Source organism: Zea mays, chromosome 8 (assembly GCF_902167145.1).
Source record: "Zea mays cultivar B73 chromosome 8, Zm-B73-REFERENCE-NAM-5.0, whole genome shotgun sequence".
NCBI classification, from domain to species: Eukaryota; Viridiplantae; Streptophyta; class Magnoliopsida; order Poales; family Poaceae; genus Zea; species Zea mays.
This window is the reverse complement of record NC_050103.1, coordinates 135,567,905-135,585,776: the sequence shown is the minus strand read 5'-3', so window position 1 is coordinate 135,585,776 and position 17,872 is coordinate 135,567,905. Positions and strand designations below refer to the sequence as shown.

Below are 17,872 nucleotides of genomic sequence, written 5' to 3'. Positions count from 1 at the left end.
TTCATCCCCTTAATAGCCCCAACCAAACAATTGCAAAGCACTTAATCCCTTTTATAGTCACAGCAATGCTAAAATGATCTTGTATCTTTTACATGCTACACTGTGTGGAGAAAACAGGATACAGAAGCAAGACTACTACTGAACTTTGAGGAGAGTGCGCTGAAATTAAATTAAATATATTCATATTGTCCAGTAGACAACAAAGAGCAAGATTACACTTTTTCAGTAGCCACAGTAGCATTCAAATTGTTATCAGGCCAGAACGTTTTGCCCTGGAGAAATATCTGTGTTAGAAGGACAATAACAAGAGAAGACTGCAAGCTTAAGCCCATTATCTGCAGAACAAACATAGATTGTACCTTGACAACGAATTGAGGTGATATCAGGACCTGTCACATCAATGCTCTCGTCACTTAGTAATGTAATACCTGATGACTCAACAGCGAATGGAAATGCTACTGCCGGAGACATAGGTGATTTTGCCACCTTAATGAACCTGTGGCCTATGGAGAATGCAATTTATAATTATTTCGTCTAAAATAATACAATGGATAAATGTGAAATTGCTATTTGGTTAGTAAAATAGCAAGTGACTAAACATGATAGCAAAAAGGGAGTATTTTAATAAGCCAAAATGCACATCTTCAGCAACTCATATAAATATTTTACTGTCAGAGCAAGCCTCCTAAGGGCTAGTTTGGCAACCCCATTTTTCCAAAGGATTTTCTATTTTCTCAAGGAAAATTAATTTATTTTCTCTTGGGAAAATGGGAATCTCTTGGAAAAATATAGTTGCCAAACTAGTCCTAAACATACTTGTATTTTTCTTTCATTGCTATTCAAATCCTGCCAACTTTTACCAAGTGATGCCAAAGTTGCCATATAAATGACGCAGCACTAAATGTTACTCACTGCTGTAGTGCTATGTTGCAAGATAAAAAAAAATGATGTGTTTTTAAATGCCGCTCGCATTTAGTTGTGCTTCTGCACTCTTCAATCAAACATCAAAACAGAAGTCAGATTCTAAGGTAAAACTTACGTGATGCAATCATAACTACGGATTCAAGCATTCATGTGATCTTAATAATAGGTACTGATGTGATATAAATTCCAAAATCCAGGTATGAGTGTTGCGAACTTGCGATCTATCAATGGCAGATGAAAAGAGAACATAAGCCCCTTCTGTGCTTAGAAAAATATCAGGACAGACCTGAATGGGATTCAAAGACTAGACGGACAGTTACAGCATGAGCCCACTGAATCCCTAGTGCAGCAACAAGATGAGAATCAAACCTTTCAGCACAGTTACTACCATCCTTTCTGTCCACTGCAGATGATTTTGACAGATACTTTAGTTTAGTTCGACAAATTATCTAAAACATAGCTGTTGAAGGAAGAAAGTCCAAACCTTCAAAGGAAAAATGGTAACCATCATCATTACTCTGGCTGCGTACTTGGTTTGTAACCACAACTGGAATTCTTGAGAACTCTGCTATAGACCTGCACAATGAAAAGAGAAAGAGAGGAAACAAAAGGTATTTCAGCATGATGAATATTGGTGAACTAGTAGTAGTCTAGAACAATCTAGAGAAAGTTATGTGAGCATTAAGAGACTGGGAGACATACTTAAGAAAAGAAAGGCTCCATCTTAAAGGGTGTTGCCTGAAACCTGCTGTAGCCTTCTCATTTTCCCTGTTACAGACAGGATGTAATAGAAGATTAGTTTTCCATCAACCGGTAGCAAAAATATTCAGGAACAGCTTATGCAAAAACCTAAAGCCTACACATGTGAAATGCTCCAAAACATTGCAAGCATTGGAGGTGTAGCTGGCAGTGAGATGGCACAGAAACTAGTCCGTATACATAGTGGCCATGGCTCTTGTTCTACAACAATAGTCAAACATACTTGATACTTCAATCTGAAATTGGATACTTTGACGATCTGATTGCCAGCAAAAGATATACAGCAAGTTATTGAAAACTAGACTATACTTATATATATGTAGAACAGTGTCTACAAGGATACACTTCAAACTTTTAAAATATACAGCAAATTATTGAAAACTAGACTAAGGAATTCCATGTCCCTTACATCGACATAAGAGCAGCCACACTATCAACAATGAGTAACTTCACATCATGCTGGAGAAGAGTCACCTTCATCTCTTCCAAACTGTAGAAAGACAGTAAAGGAGGGTGGGGGGCTGTTCAAGTTTAGTCAGGAGCATAAACCTAAAGCGCAAGATCTAAACTATAATGGCACGAGATTGAGCAGAAGCCAAATTTTCAACACTCGACAACATGGTACTAGAATATCAAAGATAGCTTAAGGAATTTCGGTCCTTCATGCGCCTAAGTAAAATACTCGAAATGTCAGTCCAAAGAGCTGGTAATGAAGTTCTCTGATACCAAGAACAGTTATACCTCTTGGTGAAATCAGCTAAAGATGTTGGTCGCATTACTAGGATCCTCCCTGCCATCTGCAAAAAAGCAAAGAATATGAAACGACAAGCAAGACATTTCAGGATTATGAGAACAGTACTACAAAAAATACTCAGACAATAGGGAAAAGACCGCCCCCACAGTGTTATATTAAGAAAAAGCTCAATCGGAGCCCCGAATGAAAAAAGGTCACAAAAGCTGGCCCCCATGCAGCATGAGGGTCTACCCCCTATAGATCGGATCTTTACTTGTTCTTTGAGCCCTCTCAGACCCTGCACAATGATCCGCCCTCCATAGGTCAGTCCATCTCATGTGCACACAACCAGGGGAACCAGCAATTGACATTTTTTAACCTTAGACTGAAATTCGCTCACATTAGGATTCGAACTTAGGACCAAAGGAGTGCTACTCAGACCACCTAACCAACTCAACTAGAGGCCCTATCACAGAACAATACTACAAGAACTGAAAGAAATATCAGCAAGGTTCCCTAGCATTGTTTCTTGGTGAGGAAGAAGGTTCCCAAGTGTTGGAACCCAAAATGACCGTGCGGACGGTCCGGCCCGGAGGCCGGACGGTCCGCGGTCCGGACCGTCCGCGGTGGTGGCGCGGACGGTCCGCGCGTGCGCAGAGTCAGTTAGGGTTCCTAGTTTCTCGCGGGATTTGTTACCTAAAACCGCGGGATTAACTCGGAAATCAGTTGGAAGCGGATCCAGACCTCCCCCTTTATATAGATGAAGGGCTACGGCCGATTGAACCCCCAACAATCGAACCAATACAACTTCTATCTCGCATTTATTTTCAGCACAATTAGGAGTAGTTCTAGTCTAGTTCTAGTTTAGCCCTAGTTTAGTATTCCAATCCCCAAATTCTCTGCCTCTCCTCGACTCTACGTCGATTAGAGGAGTCTAGGTCGGCCGGCCCGAGCCTAGACAACTCCTAGGATCTCTCCTCCCCGACGGGGTCCCTCCCGGGAGCGAGATCCAGGCGCCGCCGGCGATCTTCCACCGCCCCTGCGCACGCGCGGACCGTCCGGCCCTAGAGCGCAGACCGTCCGGCCGTCAGGCAGGAAACCCGAGCTCCTGCACCAGGTCGCGGACCGTCCGGCCCTGTGCCGCGGACCGTCCGCGTCTGACCAGAGAGCACCGCCACGTCGCGCCAGGTCGCGGACCGTCCGGCCCCAAGCCGCGGACCGTCCGCGCCTGACCAGAGAGCACCGCCGCTGGTTCTTTTGAGTGATTGGCGCCTCCGAAAAGGTGTCAACATACTTTTTGGCGACTCCGCTGGGGACTAGGTGTCTAGATCTGCTAAAAATCGGCCCATAAATGGCCGGTTCTAAGGATCCCACCAAGATCTCCACTACCAACATCATCAAGCCGGCCATGGAGGCGCTCCCGGCTGATGACCAAAGGCCCTTTGAAGACCTCGTAATGCGCGATGAGAAGGAGGTGATGCGGCAATGGAACGAACAACGCGACAAGGAAGAGGCGGAACTGCTGCATAAACTCTCCGAAAGGCGCAAGGAGGCGGCGGACAAGTACTTGTCACACTTCACGGTAGATCGCCACCAGAAGATCGTCCGTCAAGGGGAGATCGATATGGAATCTCTCCTACCGCCACTTCAGGGTCCCGTTGTAAGTACTCCAGACCTATCTCTTACGACTTTCATGGATCAACGAGGAGATCAGTTAAAGCAATATGTAGATGAATCTATTAAAATGCATTTACGTGCATACGAGAAATCAGCTGCTCCTAACTTTCCATCACGAGAGTCTAATACAGTGCCACTCACGTCAAACACATCGGCTATAAACAGGTCACCCTTGACCCAGCCATCATATGGTATGCCGATGCACGCTTTCGTGTCACCATCACAGCCGCAACCACTAGGCACACGGCAGGTACTGGACGCGACCGGACCGTCCGAGCATCATCTCAGACAGTCCGGTCATACCGCGGACCGTCCGGCGTATTTCGTCGGGCCGTCCGACCAGATGCAGGCCCGCACACAAAACACTCAGGTCGCACCGTACATGGCCGGACCATCAGGGTACAACCCTGAACACTTCGGCCCCATCACGGACCGTCCGGTGCATCACGCCGGACCGTCCGGATATGTTGCGGACCGTCCGCCATCTTACGCCGGACCGTCCGGATATGGCATGAACCGGCCGACGTATTACGCTGGACCATCCGACTCTACACGAGTCCACGCGCAGACTACTCAAGTCGCACCATATATGACCGATCCGTCCGGGTACAGCCCTGGACCATTCGGCCCGATCGCGGACCGTCCAGTTCTCTACGACAGACGGTCTGGGTACGAGACTACCCATGTAGCACCATATACGGCTGGACAATCCGGATATACCTTCGGACCATTTGGCCAGGTCGCGGACCATCCGGCCTCTTACGCCGGACCGTCCGGATATGCATACGCAGAGCCGAGAGCTGCGCAATACGCACAGTTTCCGCATTCATCGCAGCAACATTATGGTGCCCCACCAGTAACACATTATAATCATGCCATACCACCTCATGGACATAGGGCTGAATACTGTTCGGCCACAAGAGAGCCTGAGAGGTATAGGGCAGGAGTTGGTGACATTAATAGGACACCTAGCGCACACCTCAAACATCCCTGGGAGGAAAGCCGACAGAGTGATGTCAGGCAACCTGAGGTTTCCACCCACAAACTCAATGGATGGTCGCCAGATATGGCGGAGAGGATCAGAGACGAGGTAGCCGGGATGTTCAGGGACAAACTCGGTGTTAGTTTGTCAGGTACGGGGCAATCGTATCGGAAGCCTTATAGCCACCGATTCGACACCGTGCCATATCCACAGGGAACTAGAATACCAGACTTCTCTAAGTTTTCTGGTGAAGGTGGGAAAAGCACACACGAACATATTAGCCAATTCATAGCACACTTAGGAGAATTGGCTGATGGGGAAGCCTACCGCGTTCGCTTATTTTCGTTGTCCCTTACTGATACTGCATTTGCATGGTACGCAGCTTTGCCACCAAACTCTATTAATTCTTGGGAAGAATTAGAGCAAAAATTTCATGAACACTTCTTCTCAGGAGAACATGAATTAGAATTGGCTGACTTAGTCTCAGTCCGACAGGGGCCTGAAGAATCGGTTAATGACTATATCCGGAGATTCCGGGACACTAGAAACCGATGCTTTCAGATTCATGTCGCAGAAAAACAACTAACAGGGCTAGCTTTCAATGGGTTGCGACCCTACTTAAAAGAAAAATTAAATGGCACACAATTCTTTTCGCTAGTGCACTTGCACCAGCGGGCTATGACATGTGAAAGCCGAAGTAAGAAAACATCAAAATCGGCTAGCCATAAGATGCATCTAGTGGGATACGATAACTCGAACGATGAATCCACGGATGTATACACCGCCGAACTGGTTTGGCCAGGGCAGGCTAAACCTTCACCGTGTTCTGCTTTACAGTCGATTCGAAAGAATCGACAAGAAGAAGTTAAGTTTACGTTTAATGTTGCCAAATGCGATAAAATATTTGACGAGTTACTGAAAAACGGCAACATTAAATTAACTCATACTATTCCTCCTCCTGATGAATTAAAGAGGCGTGCTTATTGTAAGTGGCATAATTCCTTTTCTCATGCCACCAATGATTGTAATGTTTTTCGTCGACAGATACAATCGGCCATAAATGAGGGTCGATTGGCTTTTCAGGAGATGCAAGTAGACACACAACCCTTTCCTGTTAATACAATAGAACTCACATGCAAAAAGGTCTTGGTTCGGCCCGAAATGGCCGATAAAGGCAAAGGCAAGGGTATCGTCATTGGCGATCCCCGCATGTCAGATATATCACAAAAGGAGATTGCTCGAAAGGCTTCGGACGAGAAGGCTAAAAAGTCCAAAGACACTGGGGGGCAGGCACAGTTAATGAACCAAACACATCAGCCTAGCCCGAGCATCGTAGATGGTCCGGCACCTACGTGCGGACGATCCGGTGCTCAGACAAACGGTCCGGCTAACTCAGCCGGACAGTCCCCCTATGACCAAAGGCGTCAACCTCTACACAAAGCAAGGAAAAAGACGCAATGTCAAAGCACATATAATCGGCTGATCAAAGCCGATCCGACTTTTGATCAGTTGCTCTCCAAAAATGCTAGCAAAAAGACTGTTCCACGTGATCGGTCAACAAAGAAACCCCGGCCACCTGCTAAAACAAAAGTTAAACAAAACGGCCCGAAAGGCGACACAACAAGCATCGCCTATTCATTCTATGAGACCAGGGTACTTTCCACCTATTTACTCATCGTCGGTATATTATCCTGTTCAAACATGGAATGGCACGATGATGAATCCATGGTACATGTATAGTCCCTTCGTCTATCCAGACTGGGGGGCACCTCCATTCTATTCCTTTTGATCCATTGATCAAATGGTCATGGCCGAGAAAGATACAATCCGAAACGGCCTTTATATTGGTGCTTTATTGAATAATCTCCATATCGAAAAGTCGGTGACTTACATCAGGTTTAGTTCATATGCTTTTGGTTCGTCAACCTTCACCAAAAGGCAGGGGGGCATATGTTGGAACCCAAAATGACCGTGCGGACGGTCCAGCCCGGAGGCCGGACGGTCCGCGGTCCGGACCGTCCGCGGTGGTGGCGCGGACGGTCCGCGCGTGCGCAGAGTCAGTTAGGGTTCCTAGTTTCTCGCGGGATTTGTTACCTAAAACCGCGGGATTAACTCGGAAATCAGTTGGAAGCGGATCCAGACCTCCCCCTTTATATAGATGAAGGGCTACGGCCGATTGAACCCCCAATAATCGAACCAATACAACTTCTATCTCGCATTTATTTTCAGCACAATTAGGAGTAGTTCTAGTCTAGTTCTAGTTTAGCCCTAGTTTAGTATTCCAATCCCCAAATTCTCTGCCTCTCCTCGACTCTACGTCGATTAGAGGAGTCTAGGTCGGTCGGCCCGAGCCTAGACAACTCCTAGGATCTCTCCTCCCCGACGGGGTCCCTCCCGGGAGCGAGATCCAGGCGCCGCCGGCGATCTTCCGCCGCCCCTGCGCACGCGCGGACCGTCCGGCCCTAGAGCGCGGACCGTCCGGCCGTCAGGCAGGGAACCCGAGCTCCTGCACCAGGTCGCGGACCGTCCGGCCCTGTGCCGCGGACCGTCCGCGTCTGACCAGAGAGCACCGCCACGTCGCGCCAGGTCGCGGACCGTCCGGCCCCAAGCCGCGGACCGTCCGCGCCTGACCAGAGAGCACCGCCGCTGGTTCTTTTGAGTGATTGGCGCCTCCGAAAAGGTGTCAACACCAAGTATTAAAATGTGGAGGATGAGAACCTTCTGCGCCAAGCCTTCTTGTCGAAATATTTGAGGAAAGCTTTTCTGACCAATCTCAATCATCCTGCAACATATCAATGGCAACATTAGAAGTTCAAATAAAGAAAAATATTAAATAAGATACTTGGAAGTAGTAAACAGTAGCCATTAGCTTCAGCAACCTCCTTGGAGAGAACTTGAATTCCGTGTCAATATACACAACTCGACCGTCTAAACCTCCATAATATTCCGGCAATGCTGCTAACAACGCAAGCTTCAGGCAGAACTGCGATGCGCAAAACCATAACAACAAATTTAAAAAAAAACATACAAGGCAAGCAACAGAATGAGGTAATCCCAATAAATTTAGCCCAAAATGTTCTGGCTCGATAACCATTTGGCTCGAAGAAATGGTGATTGATCGGTAGATTCGATCAAAATGTCCAAGATCATTGGAAAAGAAATCACAACACAAGCAGGTGCATGATGCAGCATCACATAAGCATATACACAAGGTACATTTCCTTCTGGTTCCGTATTGCATACCAAACTCATGGAGATGCATAGCATTTACATATTCACAAACACCTGGTGCGCACTTGTGTACGCTGAACACTGTAAATACGGGCACCCACAGCACCACTAATACTACGGGATGCGCAAATTAAGCTTTGGACCTCCGACAGCAGTTCACCTGCGTTTTGCCGATCCCCGAGGGCCCAACGACCTCAGTGAGCTTCCCCGTGGGGATTCCTCCGCCCAATGCCTCGTCCAACCCGCAGAGCATGGTGGCCAGCCGGCCGCCGCCTCCTAACCTCACGCGCTCCTCCAGAAGTGAGAGCGCCTGCGCAGGGCGGGTAAATGCAGCGTAAACCCCGACCCAAAGAATCAAACTAAACCCCAAATCGACCACCGAGTCGCAAGCAGAGCATAAGGGGGGATGAGAGGTACCGTCTGGCAGGGCGGGCAGGCGGCCTCGCTGACGTGGGCGATGGCAGCGCGTGCGGTGGGAAGGCCGGCGTCGAGAATGGCCATGAGCTCCACCTCTGGCAGCGACAGCACGTCCTGGATAGGAACAGAGCGCAGGCACTAGCGCGCGCGGTTATTAGGGGAGGTGGGGTTCTAGCGGAGGCGGTGGAATCGGGACGCTGACCTTGGCGGTGTCAAGGCGGCGCGCGGCGAGTAGGTGGGCGAGGTAGAGAGGAAGCCGCATCTCCGAGACCAGCATGTTCGCCATCGATCGACGATGGATTGATGGAGGAGGGCCGCGACGACTCGACGAGGGGCTTTTGCAGTTGAGGGGGGCTAGGATTCGAAATGTTTTGTTGGCGCGCTTTTTGTGCCACTGCGCCAAGCCATTTTTACCTTATTTTGCGGCACACACAAAAAAAATTAGAGTAAAATATATTTCTGGTCCCTCTAAACTTGCGTGCATGTCAACTCCGTCCATAAACTTTTAAAGTGTATTTTTTAAAGTCTTAATCACTATTCAGAACTCTTTTAGATCCAAATGGTTTAGGATTAGGCTGCATATGAAATTCTAATCCGTTTGAACTTAAGAGAGAGACAAACAACGATTAAGAATTTAAGAGACACATTTTAAAAGTTTATAGATCAAATTGACACACTCGTACAAGTTAAGGGACCAGAAATAAATTTTACTCAATTTTGTTAACTAGTTAGTTGCTCTTATATTGCTATGGCTTTATTCATCATATAGATAAATCTTAGTGCCGATTAATAGGCTCTCAGAAATGATCTTAGGATTAATGGATCTTTGCGTTATCTGATTCATTGGAAACTCTAATGCATTTGCAAGGCAAAGGATCAACCCAATTTGACACGTTAAGTTGAACCGGTTTTCTATATGAACCGCACTCTGGGTTTACTATCTCTAGCAACATCATCTAAATTTCATTCACTAAAAGGATATTCTCTGTCACTTACAATACATTCTAAAAAAATATTGTCATCTATATTTTCTCTGTCTCCAATAATATTCTTTAAAATTCATCCTTTATATCTCATTCTTTTTAATCTATACTCTCTCTATGCATCATTGGTCACATTGGTACGATAAAGAACCAAACTATAATAAAGAATGACAAGTCGTTTGGCAGTGGCATCAAGATCCTTTAGCGTGTATGGCTGGAGACAGCCATAACTTCATTTCCGTGAACGCATACATTTTATAGGCAATTATGATTATACCATTATTAATTTAACCTTACAATTGTGATTTTATCCCTCATTTTTTTAACTTATGATTTTATTCTTTTGTTTTGAAAATAAAGTCGTTGTTTGCTCCTACTGCTTAGCACCATTGGTGAAAATCAGAGTTAGTGATAAAAAAAACTAAAGAGCAAAATCACAATTACAAGGTGCGATGAGGGTATAATCATAATTAATCATAAAATTTTCAAAATTATTTTCAAGATTAATTATAATTATACCCTTCTCTTAACTTATAATTGTGATTTTATCTTTGTTTTTTATTTTTTAATCATAAATTATTATTTTCACTAACAGAGAGAGGAAGAGAGAGGAACAAACGATAGCTTCGTTTTCAAAACAGAAGGGTAAAACCACAAAGTAGAAACACAATTGTTATGCTCCAGAAGGGTATAATCACAATTGGCACTACATTTATACATAAAACAATGTGATAATTCATGGCATCTCTTTTAGCATCTCACTCTTAACTTGTGGTGACGCCGTTAATTTAGTAATTAAGGAAAAAGGTGGATGAAAGTGTACACTATAAAAAACATTTCAGTGAACAATGCAGTCCGTTGGCTTTGGCTCTTCGTAAATGTTCAAACGGAAATGTTGTTTAGGAAGGACCAATTCATCGACAACATTAAAATATGGAAACCCAGTTGGATTGCTGCACATATGTTCAGATGCTAGGTGTTGGTTTGATAATTAGCTAGCTTCGTTTTTTTTCTTCTTCTCCAGGCCGGATTAAAATCGTAGGCTTTGGACGGCAAGCTCGTTCAAATGCTAAACGACACACACTCTCTCTCTCTGTGCTACGACACGAGTTCTTGTATTGTATGGTTCACCTCCTTCTGAAACGATGCGACGAACAAACCACCCCAGCTGTCGCTTTGCTTGCTTGTCTTCTCCCTAGCTATCACCGCCGGCGTTGCATTCCAAGGCCGGACAGCAAATGTACAGGTACAGGAGCCTGTCCGTCGCTTCACTTGCTCCTCTTCTTGGCCTCGCCGTACAAGACGACGCCAGCGACCGTGACCCCGTAGCCCAGCATGCCCACGACCGTGACGGGGTTCCTGAAGATGAGGATGGAGACGACGACGGCGACGGCGCCTTTGGCGTTCCCGAGGACCTGCGTGCGAAGGGCGGGGGGGATGAGGGATGTCAAAGGGCATCGGTGCGTACGTCACAGGACGGCGGCCGGCATGTGGAGGCCGGCGTCGTACCTGGAGAGTGAGCGGGCTGGTGTGCTTTGTGACGAGGAAGTTGGTGAGGTTGACGAAGTAGGCGAGGCAGGAGTTGCAGAGCAGGAGCCAGAGGAAGCTGGGGTCCTCCCGCGCGAGGCCCGCCACCACGCCGAACGCGTCCCGCTCCATGGCCAGCGTCGCCGGTACCAGCAGCAGCACGGCCACCGGCGCCATGTAGCGGAGGAGGTCCATGGAGTCCATCTTCTCCCTGCGCGGGATGGGAATGTTTCCAGCGGCTAGTGGAGCGACAATGGGGAGCGAAGGGGGAACGGAAATTGCTCGTGCTCACTCCTCGGACGATAGCAGGATGCCCTGCAGCACGGTCTTGAGCGCGCGCCCCACCGTGGCGGCCACGCACATGACGAATCCGAAGAGGTGGAAGCTCGGCTCGCCCTGCATTGCGAAAAAAAAGGTAAATTTATCGGGAGGCAGTGTCGACAGGAACTCTAATCCCCATCCGCCGCGTTGCTACTAGCCTAGCGTCCTCACCCCGGTGGCGATGGCGACGCCGGCGACGACGGGGACGAGCGCGGCGTAGGTGGCGCAGGCCTCGCGGCGGGCGGCGACGGCGTAGGCGAGGAGCGCGGTGAAGAAAGGCGTGGTGGCGCCGACGGCCTGGTTGAAGGAGACGGGGAGGTGGCGGAGCGAGACGTTCCCGGCGACGACGGACGCGCAGAAGACGGCGCCGAGGAGCGCGACGCGAGCGAGCTGGCGGTGGGAGCGCGGGGAGGAGCTGCTGCGGGGGCGGGGCGAGGCGTGCTGGGCGAGCGTGGAGAGGACGGCGCAGGCGGACATGTGGCACGCGGTCAGCAGCAGCGGGAAGCGGAAGCCGTACACGGAGAGCAGGTACTTGTTGAGCAGCAGCACGCCGATGTTGGACGCGTACCACGACGCCACCAGCCACGCCGTGTAGAGCCTGGACGAGGACGGCGACGGCGACGGCGACGGCGACGGCGACGGTGCGGCGGTGGTCGTCGGGAGCGCCGCCTCGTCGGGGTGGGGGTTGCTGTGGCCCTCTTGCTGCCCCATCGCGGAAGCGGAACGGAACCGGGAGCCGGACGCGGAGGGAGGAGACGGCTGGAGTGGAGGTCAGGAGGTGCGCGCAGTTGCTAATGGGGCGCGGATGGCCTGGTAATACTAATATAGTAGAATAAATAGCGTGTCACTGGGCGGGCGGGCCTGCTGCAGCTACAGCGGCTGCTAGGCGTGAGAGGGGCCGCGGCCTGCGCGGATGGCGTGACGGCGGCGCCGGCTGCCCGGCAAACCCCCCGGTCCGTGTAAGGATGGCAATGGGTATCCGAAACTCGAAACTCGATGGGTAAAAATCATATTATGGCACGGGTATAGCGGATTTTGATACCCATGTGTATTTTATTGGGTCATTTATTATGCCTATCTGGTACGGTGAGTGTGGTTATTTTCTCTGTTGCCCCATACCCGCTACCTGATAAGGAACCCGCTAATATATGACACGTGGGTCCGGATTTATATGTCTCATATAAAATGAATGCTATGTTTTGTCCACAGTTTTGTAAAATCAATGCTATGTTTTGTGTGATTTGAAGGCATGATATTGCCATTTAATGTTGAATATTGTTGAATCTGTGATAAAATTATGTTGGGTTCGATACATTTATTATACTGGTACTTATTTTTGCGATTCAAATGATCATGTTTATTGTAATGTTAATGGGTATGGGTACCCGATGGGTACCCGCTACCCATAATGGGTATGGATATGGCGTAATTTTATAATCATGATGGGTAGTGGGTATGAGTATAAATTAATTTTTTTCTAGTGAATATGGGTATGACTTCATGTGCCCACTGGATACCTTACCCACTGCTATCCCTAGTCCCGTGACTGGCACGGGCGGGCTACCGGCTCGTTTCCGTAGCAAGTAAGCATACTACTACATACTCCCAGGGCCAGGGGCCATGGTCGCCGCGTGACGCACGGCTCAAACATGTTTTCTCCGGCGAGCGCCGTGCTCCACCCACTGCCCGAGAAGAACATCTACGCGCATCGGCAGTGCCCCCACAGCGACGACACGCACGGAAAGAACGTCGTCGAGGCTAGGCATCACATTTCAACATAGAGTACATTTTACTATAGTTTTTTTCCTTTTTTCTTATCAACATATATAATTTTTTATTTCAGATATTAGTAATTTGGTATGGACAGACAGGAGACATCCCACGCACGCAGCAGCACGACAATCGGCTTGTTCGCTGCGGCTTGCTGCGGCTGCAATCCGGCTGCGGCTGCGGCTTCTACAGTATTTTTCTCTCTATGGATTGCAGCTGCAGCAGTCCAAACAGCTGCAACAGTGTCGGCTTGCAGCCTGCCGAACACGCCCAATGCTACCTCGCTTTAGTTTATTCACTTTGTATTATCTTGTCTATTCTTTTTTTTTATTTATCACATTTTAGTTGAAAAATAAATTAGCGGACAACAAATATTCAAAAATATTATTCATTATATTTTAGTTAAAAAATAAACTAGTGGACAACAAATATTCGAAAACATATAAAATATATATATCTATCCGAGCGTTCATCAGACGAAGTTCGCGGATCGCACGTCTGAGTACGTCAATAATTTCACGTGTACTGGTTGGTTAGAGGCTAGCTAGAAACACACAACAACCACGATGCCAGTTAGACTATGTCTTAGGGCGTGATTGGTTGCCCGAATCCACCCTGGGCCAGGCTCCCGGGATACAAGCCCACTTGTTCGGTTGCGTTTTCCTCCCTCCCGGCCTGGCTCTCCCGATGCAAACCCTAGCCGCGATCCTGGCTCTCCCCATGCGGCCGAATCGGCCGTTTCTCCGGATGCAGGCTGGCGGCGTGCAGCGCGGGGACGCGGGGGCGAGCGCGCGCGAGCGCGCGCGTGAGCGCGGGAGATGGCGGGAGATGGCGCGAAAGCTGTGGTTACCTCCCTCCTTCCCGCCGTGACCGCTGTTATATACCGCCACCTCCTTCCCCTTCCTCCGCGCGCCCTGCTCTGTTGTCGCCGCCGGTGACTGGTGCCGAGTTCCTCCCATCCTCCCCCTATTTCTTCTTCTTTGTTCAGATCCGTGGTGGATTCGTGCTTTGTAGGTTTGGAGCTTCGTTTTTTGTTCTATTTCGCGACCTAGGGTTTCTAATCCCCTTTTGATTTCTTGACAGGGCATTCGGATTGCTGCTTCCTCACGCCTTGTAGCTGCTTCCTCTCGGTGCTTCGTCCTTCTTCCTGTTGCTGTTCGGTATAACAGACGCCATTCCTTCCCCTCCCCTTTCCCCCTTCATTTCTTGAATGGTCTGAGCTTAAGTTGCCATGCCTGTGATTTTATAGCATTTAATCTGAGCTTATTGTTGCCATGCCTATGATTTGGTCCCTAGATCTGAGCTTATTTTGTTGCCATGCCTATGATCTAGTACTGCATCATGTTACTGCTGGTGAGCTGTTATGTGATACTTGGCTCTGTTCCTTTGCATCTAGAGATGGATGATGATGATGAGAGGCGCATGTTAATAGTGAGGGCAGCTGGACTTGTTGCTGCTGTGTATGCATATTTTGTTTCTAGACTTGTCCAGTGTCAAATGGCACGACCTAGGATCACTTATGCCCCAATGAGTGCAATGGATGAAGAGAGGCACAGAAACTTGAATAGAATTTACAACTTCAATGATGTGGAGTGTGTTAACATGTTGCGCATGAGAAGAACCCCCTTTTAAGTTGTATGAGGCATTTGGTAGCATAAGCTATGATGATACTTTTTTTAAGTTGTATGAGGCATTTGGTAGCATAAGCTGTGATGACACTTTTTTTAACTGTATGAGGCATTGCTGAGACATTGTACATTTGCTGTGATGATACATTTTCTGCATGAGGCATGGGCATTTGCTATGATGATTGCTTTATTCTTCATATATATGAGTTGTCTTTGCTATTTTTGCACTAGGACATGGATACTGAGCAAGATGTCTATGATTTAGTTGTGTCCTACACTGACAAAATGACCCAGTTGCTCCCTGAGACTCAGGCTGATGGTACTGAGTCTGTTCCAAACCCTGCAGCCTCCAGGCAGTCCATGAGATGGACAAATGTGATGTCTGCTTTTGTTCTTAAGCGTTTCTGTCAGCTGATTTCAACTGGGATTAGGACTGACAAAGGGTTCAAGGAGGTGCACCTTAATCAGGTTGCAAAGGACCTCAAGGAGTTCAGTGGGCATGATGTCACTGGTACTCAGGTGTATAATCACCTGCGCAAGTGGAGGCAGAGATGGGTTAGGATCATCAAACTTAGAGAGCTTAGTGGGGCTCTGTTTGATGAGGACAACCATATGATCACCCTAGAAGAAGAACACTATAATGGCCATGTTAAGGTTTGTTAGGTTTAAGTTCCTGACTTGCATTTCATTCTAACCTCCTTTACAATTCTGACTTCATTTCTTGCATAACCATCTAGGCTCACCCTAAGGATGCTGAACTACTTAATAAACCAATAGAGAACTACAAGCAAATGGAGGTCATCTTTGGCAATGGCCTGGCCACTGGCAAGTTTGCCATGGGCTCCAGTGAGCCACTGGGTTCTCCTTCAGACTTTGCTGAGAGCTCATTTAAGTCTGATGAGAATGTTAAGGGGGCAGAGGATGGCAGCAAGAAGGAGGTGCCTGTTAGTGGTGGTTCTGGAAGTGGGTCTGGGAAAAAAGGAAGAGGTCAGTGCTAACTGATGATGATGTCCATGTCTTTGGTGGTATGACAGCTGCTGTTAACAATGTGGCTGAAGCAATTAGGGAGACCAAGCAACAAGATGTGCATCCTGACCTCTATGCTGCTGTTATGTTTATGCCTGGCTTCACTGAAGAAGCTTTGATTGTTGCATACTCACATCTGCTGGATCACAAGAACCATGGCACTGCATTTGTGCACATGACTGACTCACATAGAGTCCTCTGGATGAGGACTTTCTTGGGCAAACATTACTACACTTAGAGTGTTCTGAGTTGAGGCTGGTTAGTTCTTTTGAGTAAGTAGGAAGTAGTGCTGACTGGTAGCTTCCTAACCAGCATTCTTTTGTGCAGTTGATCACCTGATCCTGCTGACTTGCACTTTGGCTTGTTGTATGAACCATTTCCTGTATGAACCATTTGGCTTCTGTCTTCATGATGAACTATTCTGAATGCTTTTCTTGCTTCTTTAATCTGAGCAAATGCCCATATGCCAATGACTTGCTGCATTATACTACTTATGATCTGAGCAAATGTGCAATGTCAATGATGTTTGTTTCTTCCTATATAGCCAACATGAAGTGGTATGTTGTTCACCATGGAAGAAAAGTTGGTGTGTTTGATTCCTGGGATTCTTGTCATGCTCAAGTTCATGGTTTCAAAGGAGCATGCTACAAAAGCTACTCCTCAAAAGATGAAGCTGTTGCTGCTTTTAAACAATCAGTCATTAAGACTGATCGTGTTGGTTTCAGTTGGAAAGATGGTTTGATTCTCTCTCAGTTTGTACTGATAGTTGTGCTCTTGTTGATCATTTGGTTTGGGTAACCTCACCACTTGTATGCAGTGGTGACCATACCACTTGTAAGCAGCTGCAACCAATCACTCTACTTGCATCTGTGTGTTTGAATTTGCTAATGCAACTGTGCAACCAATCAACTGCTGGGTTGAGCCTGGTTCTGCTTATCCGGCAACCAATCACGCCCCCCTTGCACCACTGGAACCAGGCTCCCATGAGCCTGGATCTGGGGGCCGAGCCAGGTTGGCTTCATCCGGCAACCAATCACGCCCTTAGGTACTTGGCCTCTGTTGGACCAATCTGAGCTCAGCTTGCAATCGGCATCGAGCTAGCTCCGCTTAGCTCAACCATGTGGCAATCTTGAGAAACAGGTTTGGCTCAGTCTAAGCTTGCGATCCACTACGAACCGTGGCATGCAGGGCCGGTTCTGACATTTCGGGGGCCCAAGTGAAAATTTACATGAAGGCCCTATACAAAAGTTTGAATCTGCTATTTTTTCAACTTCTAAATAATATCTGAAAAATAAAAAAACTTGATGATTTACACAACTTTATTCAAAATGATATGACTGGAGACACTGTTACATTATTTTATGAGTCGTAAAATTATACAAATTATGTAATATAACTTTGCATTTGTTTTGACTTTTGAGAGAGTATTTTTACTTTTAATTTGTCAAACTAGCATAAATCTTAAAATGCTTAGAGCAAATTTTCTGAAAACAAAGTTCAGCAAACTAAACTAGGATTAAACAATGTAGGTTATTAGGCTATCTCCAGCAAGGTCCCCTAAATTCCGTTCTCTAAAAGAATATTCTCTGTCCTTTACAGTACTCTCTAAAAGATTCTGTTCTCTATATCTTCTTCATCTCCAGCAACATCCCCTAAATTCGGTCCTCTATATCTACAGTGTTAACAGAATCCATAAACTACAATATTTGTTCTACCTTTTGCATATAATTTGAATTTCACTTACCGTACCTATTTAAAAAACCGTAATTAACATTGGTCACTATGACAATTTTTGACAACTTACCGTACACGCAAACAAAATTCCGTTCGTTTGTACTGAAATTAAACTTTTACACTTCTTATTTTACTGTTTTTTTGTCACATGCGTGGAGCA

The 17,872-nt window shown here is 47.2% G+C and overlaps 3 protein-coding genes across 4 annotated transcripts; 1 reads left to right on the top strand and 2 right to left on the bottom strand.

Annotated features, from left to right (window-relative positions):
- Window positions 1-30: 30 nt before the first annotated feature.
- On the bottom strand, window positions 31-9,098 carry LOC100193464 (uncharacterized). 2 transcript variants are annotated; one of them, NM_001138580.2, is made up of 12 exons: window positions 8,926-9,071; window positions 8,724-8,837; window positions 8,467-8,616; window positions 7,955-8,058; window positions 7,794-7,857; window positions 2,425-2,480; window positions 2,093-2,173; window positions 1,627-1,692; window positions 1,409-1,500; window positions 1,211-1,327; window positions 360-503; window positions 31-272 (listed from the first exon to the last, which is right to left on the bottom strand). In NM_001138580.2, exons 1-12 carry the CDS (start codon window positions 9,007-9,009, stop codon window positions 253-255), a joined length of 1,092 nt encoding a protein of 363 aa, NP_001132052.1. In that variant the 5' UTR covers window positions 9,010-9,071; the 3' UTR covers window positions 31-252. The 2 variants fall into 2 exon arrangements, with proteins under 2 accessions (NP_001132052.1, XP_008654371.1); XM_008656149.3 differs by lacking the exon at window positions 2,093-2,173 and having other exon boundaries at window positions 161-272; window positions 8,926-9,098.
- A 1,541-nt stretch (window positions 9,099-10,639) lies between these two features.
- LOC100286283 (uncharacterized) lies at window positions 10,640-12,465 on the bottom strand. Its single transcript, NM_001159170.1, has 4 exons — window positions 11,726-12,465; window positions 11,526-11,629; window positions 11,216-11,444; window positions 10,640-11,121 (listed from the first exon to the last, which is right to left on the bottom strand). The coding sequence occupies exons 1-4, from the start codon at window positions 12,263-12,265 to the stop codon at window positions 10,975-10,977; spliced, it is 1,020 nt and encodes a 339-aa protein (NP_001152642.1). The 5' UTR covers window positions 12,266-12,465; the 3' UTR covers window positions 10,640-10,974.
- Window positions 12,466-15,313: 2,848 nt separating this feature from the next.
- On the top strand, window positions 15,314-15,950 carry LOC109941984 (uncharacterized). Its single transcript, XM_020543291.2, has 2 exons — window positions 15,314-15,606; window positions 15,690-15,950. The coding sequence occupies exons 1-2, from the start codon at window positions 15,331-15,333 to the stop codon at window positions 15,948-15,950; spliced, it is 537 nt and encodes a 178-aa protein (XP_020398880.1). The 5' UTR covers window positions 15,314-15,330.
- Window positions 15,951-17,872: the final 1,922 nt, after the last annotated feature.

What these genes read in the sequence shown, in the direction of transcription:
- LOC100193464 (NM_001138580.2), bottom strand. Translation starts at nt 9,009, where the DNA reads ATGGCGAACATGCTGGTCTCGGAGATGCGGCTTCCTCTCTACCTCGCC. An exon ending in CCTGCCCGCCCTGCCAGACG is followed by an intron (nt 8,617 to 8,723) that starts GTACCTCTCATC and finishes CGCCCTGCGCAG; the next exon opens with GCGCTCTCACTTCTGGAGGA. An exon ending in TTACCATTTTTCCTTTGAAG is followed by an intron (nt 1,328 to 1,408) that starts GTTTGGACTTTC and finishes AATCATCTGCAG; the next exon opens with TGGACAGAAAGGATGGTAGT.
- LOC100286283 (NM_001159170.1), bottom strand. Translation starts at nt 12,265, where the DNA reads ATGGGGCAGCAAGAGGGCCACAGCAACCCCCACCCCGACGAGGCGGCG. An exon ending in GCGTCGCCATCGCCACCGGG is followed by an intron (nt 11,630 to 11,725) that starts GTGAGGACGCTA and finishes TTCGCAATGCAG; the next exon opens with GGCGAGCCGAGCTTCCACCT. An exon ending in ATCCTGCTATCGTCCGAGGA is followed by an intron (nt 11,445 to 11,525) that starts GTGAGCACGAGC and finishes CATCCCGCGCAG; the next exon opens with GGAGAAGATGGACTCCATGG.
- LOC109941984 (XM_020543291.2), top strand. Translation starts at nt 15,331, where the DNA reads ATGTCTGCTTTTGTTCTTAAGCGTTTCTGTCAGCTGATTTCAACTGGG. An exon ending in ACTATAATGGCCATGTTAAG is followed by an intron (nt 15,607 to 15,689) that starts GTTTGTTAGGTT and finishes ATAACCATCTAG; the next exon opens with GCTCACCCTAAGGATGCTGA.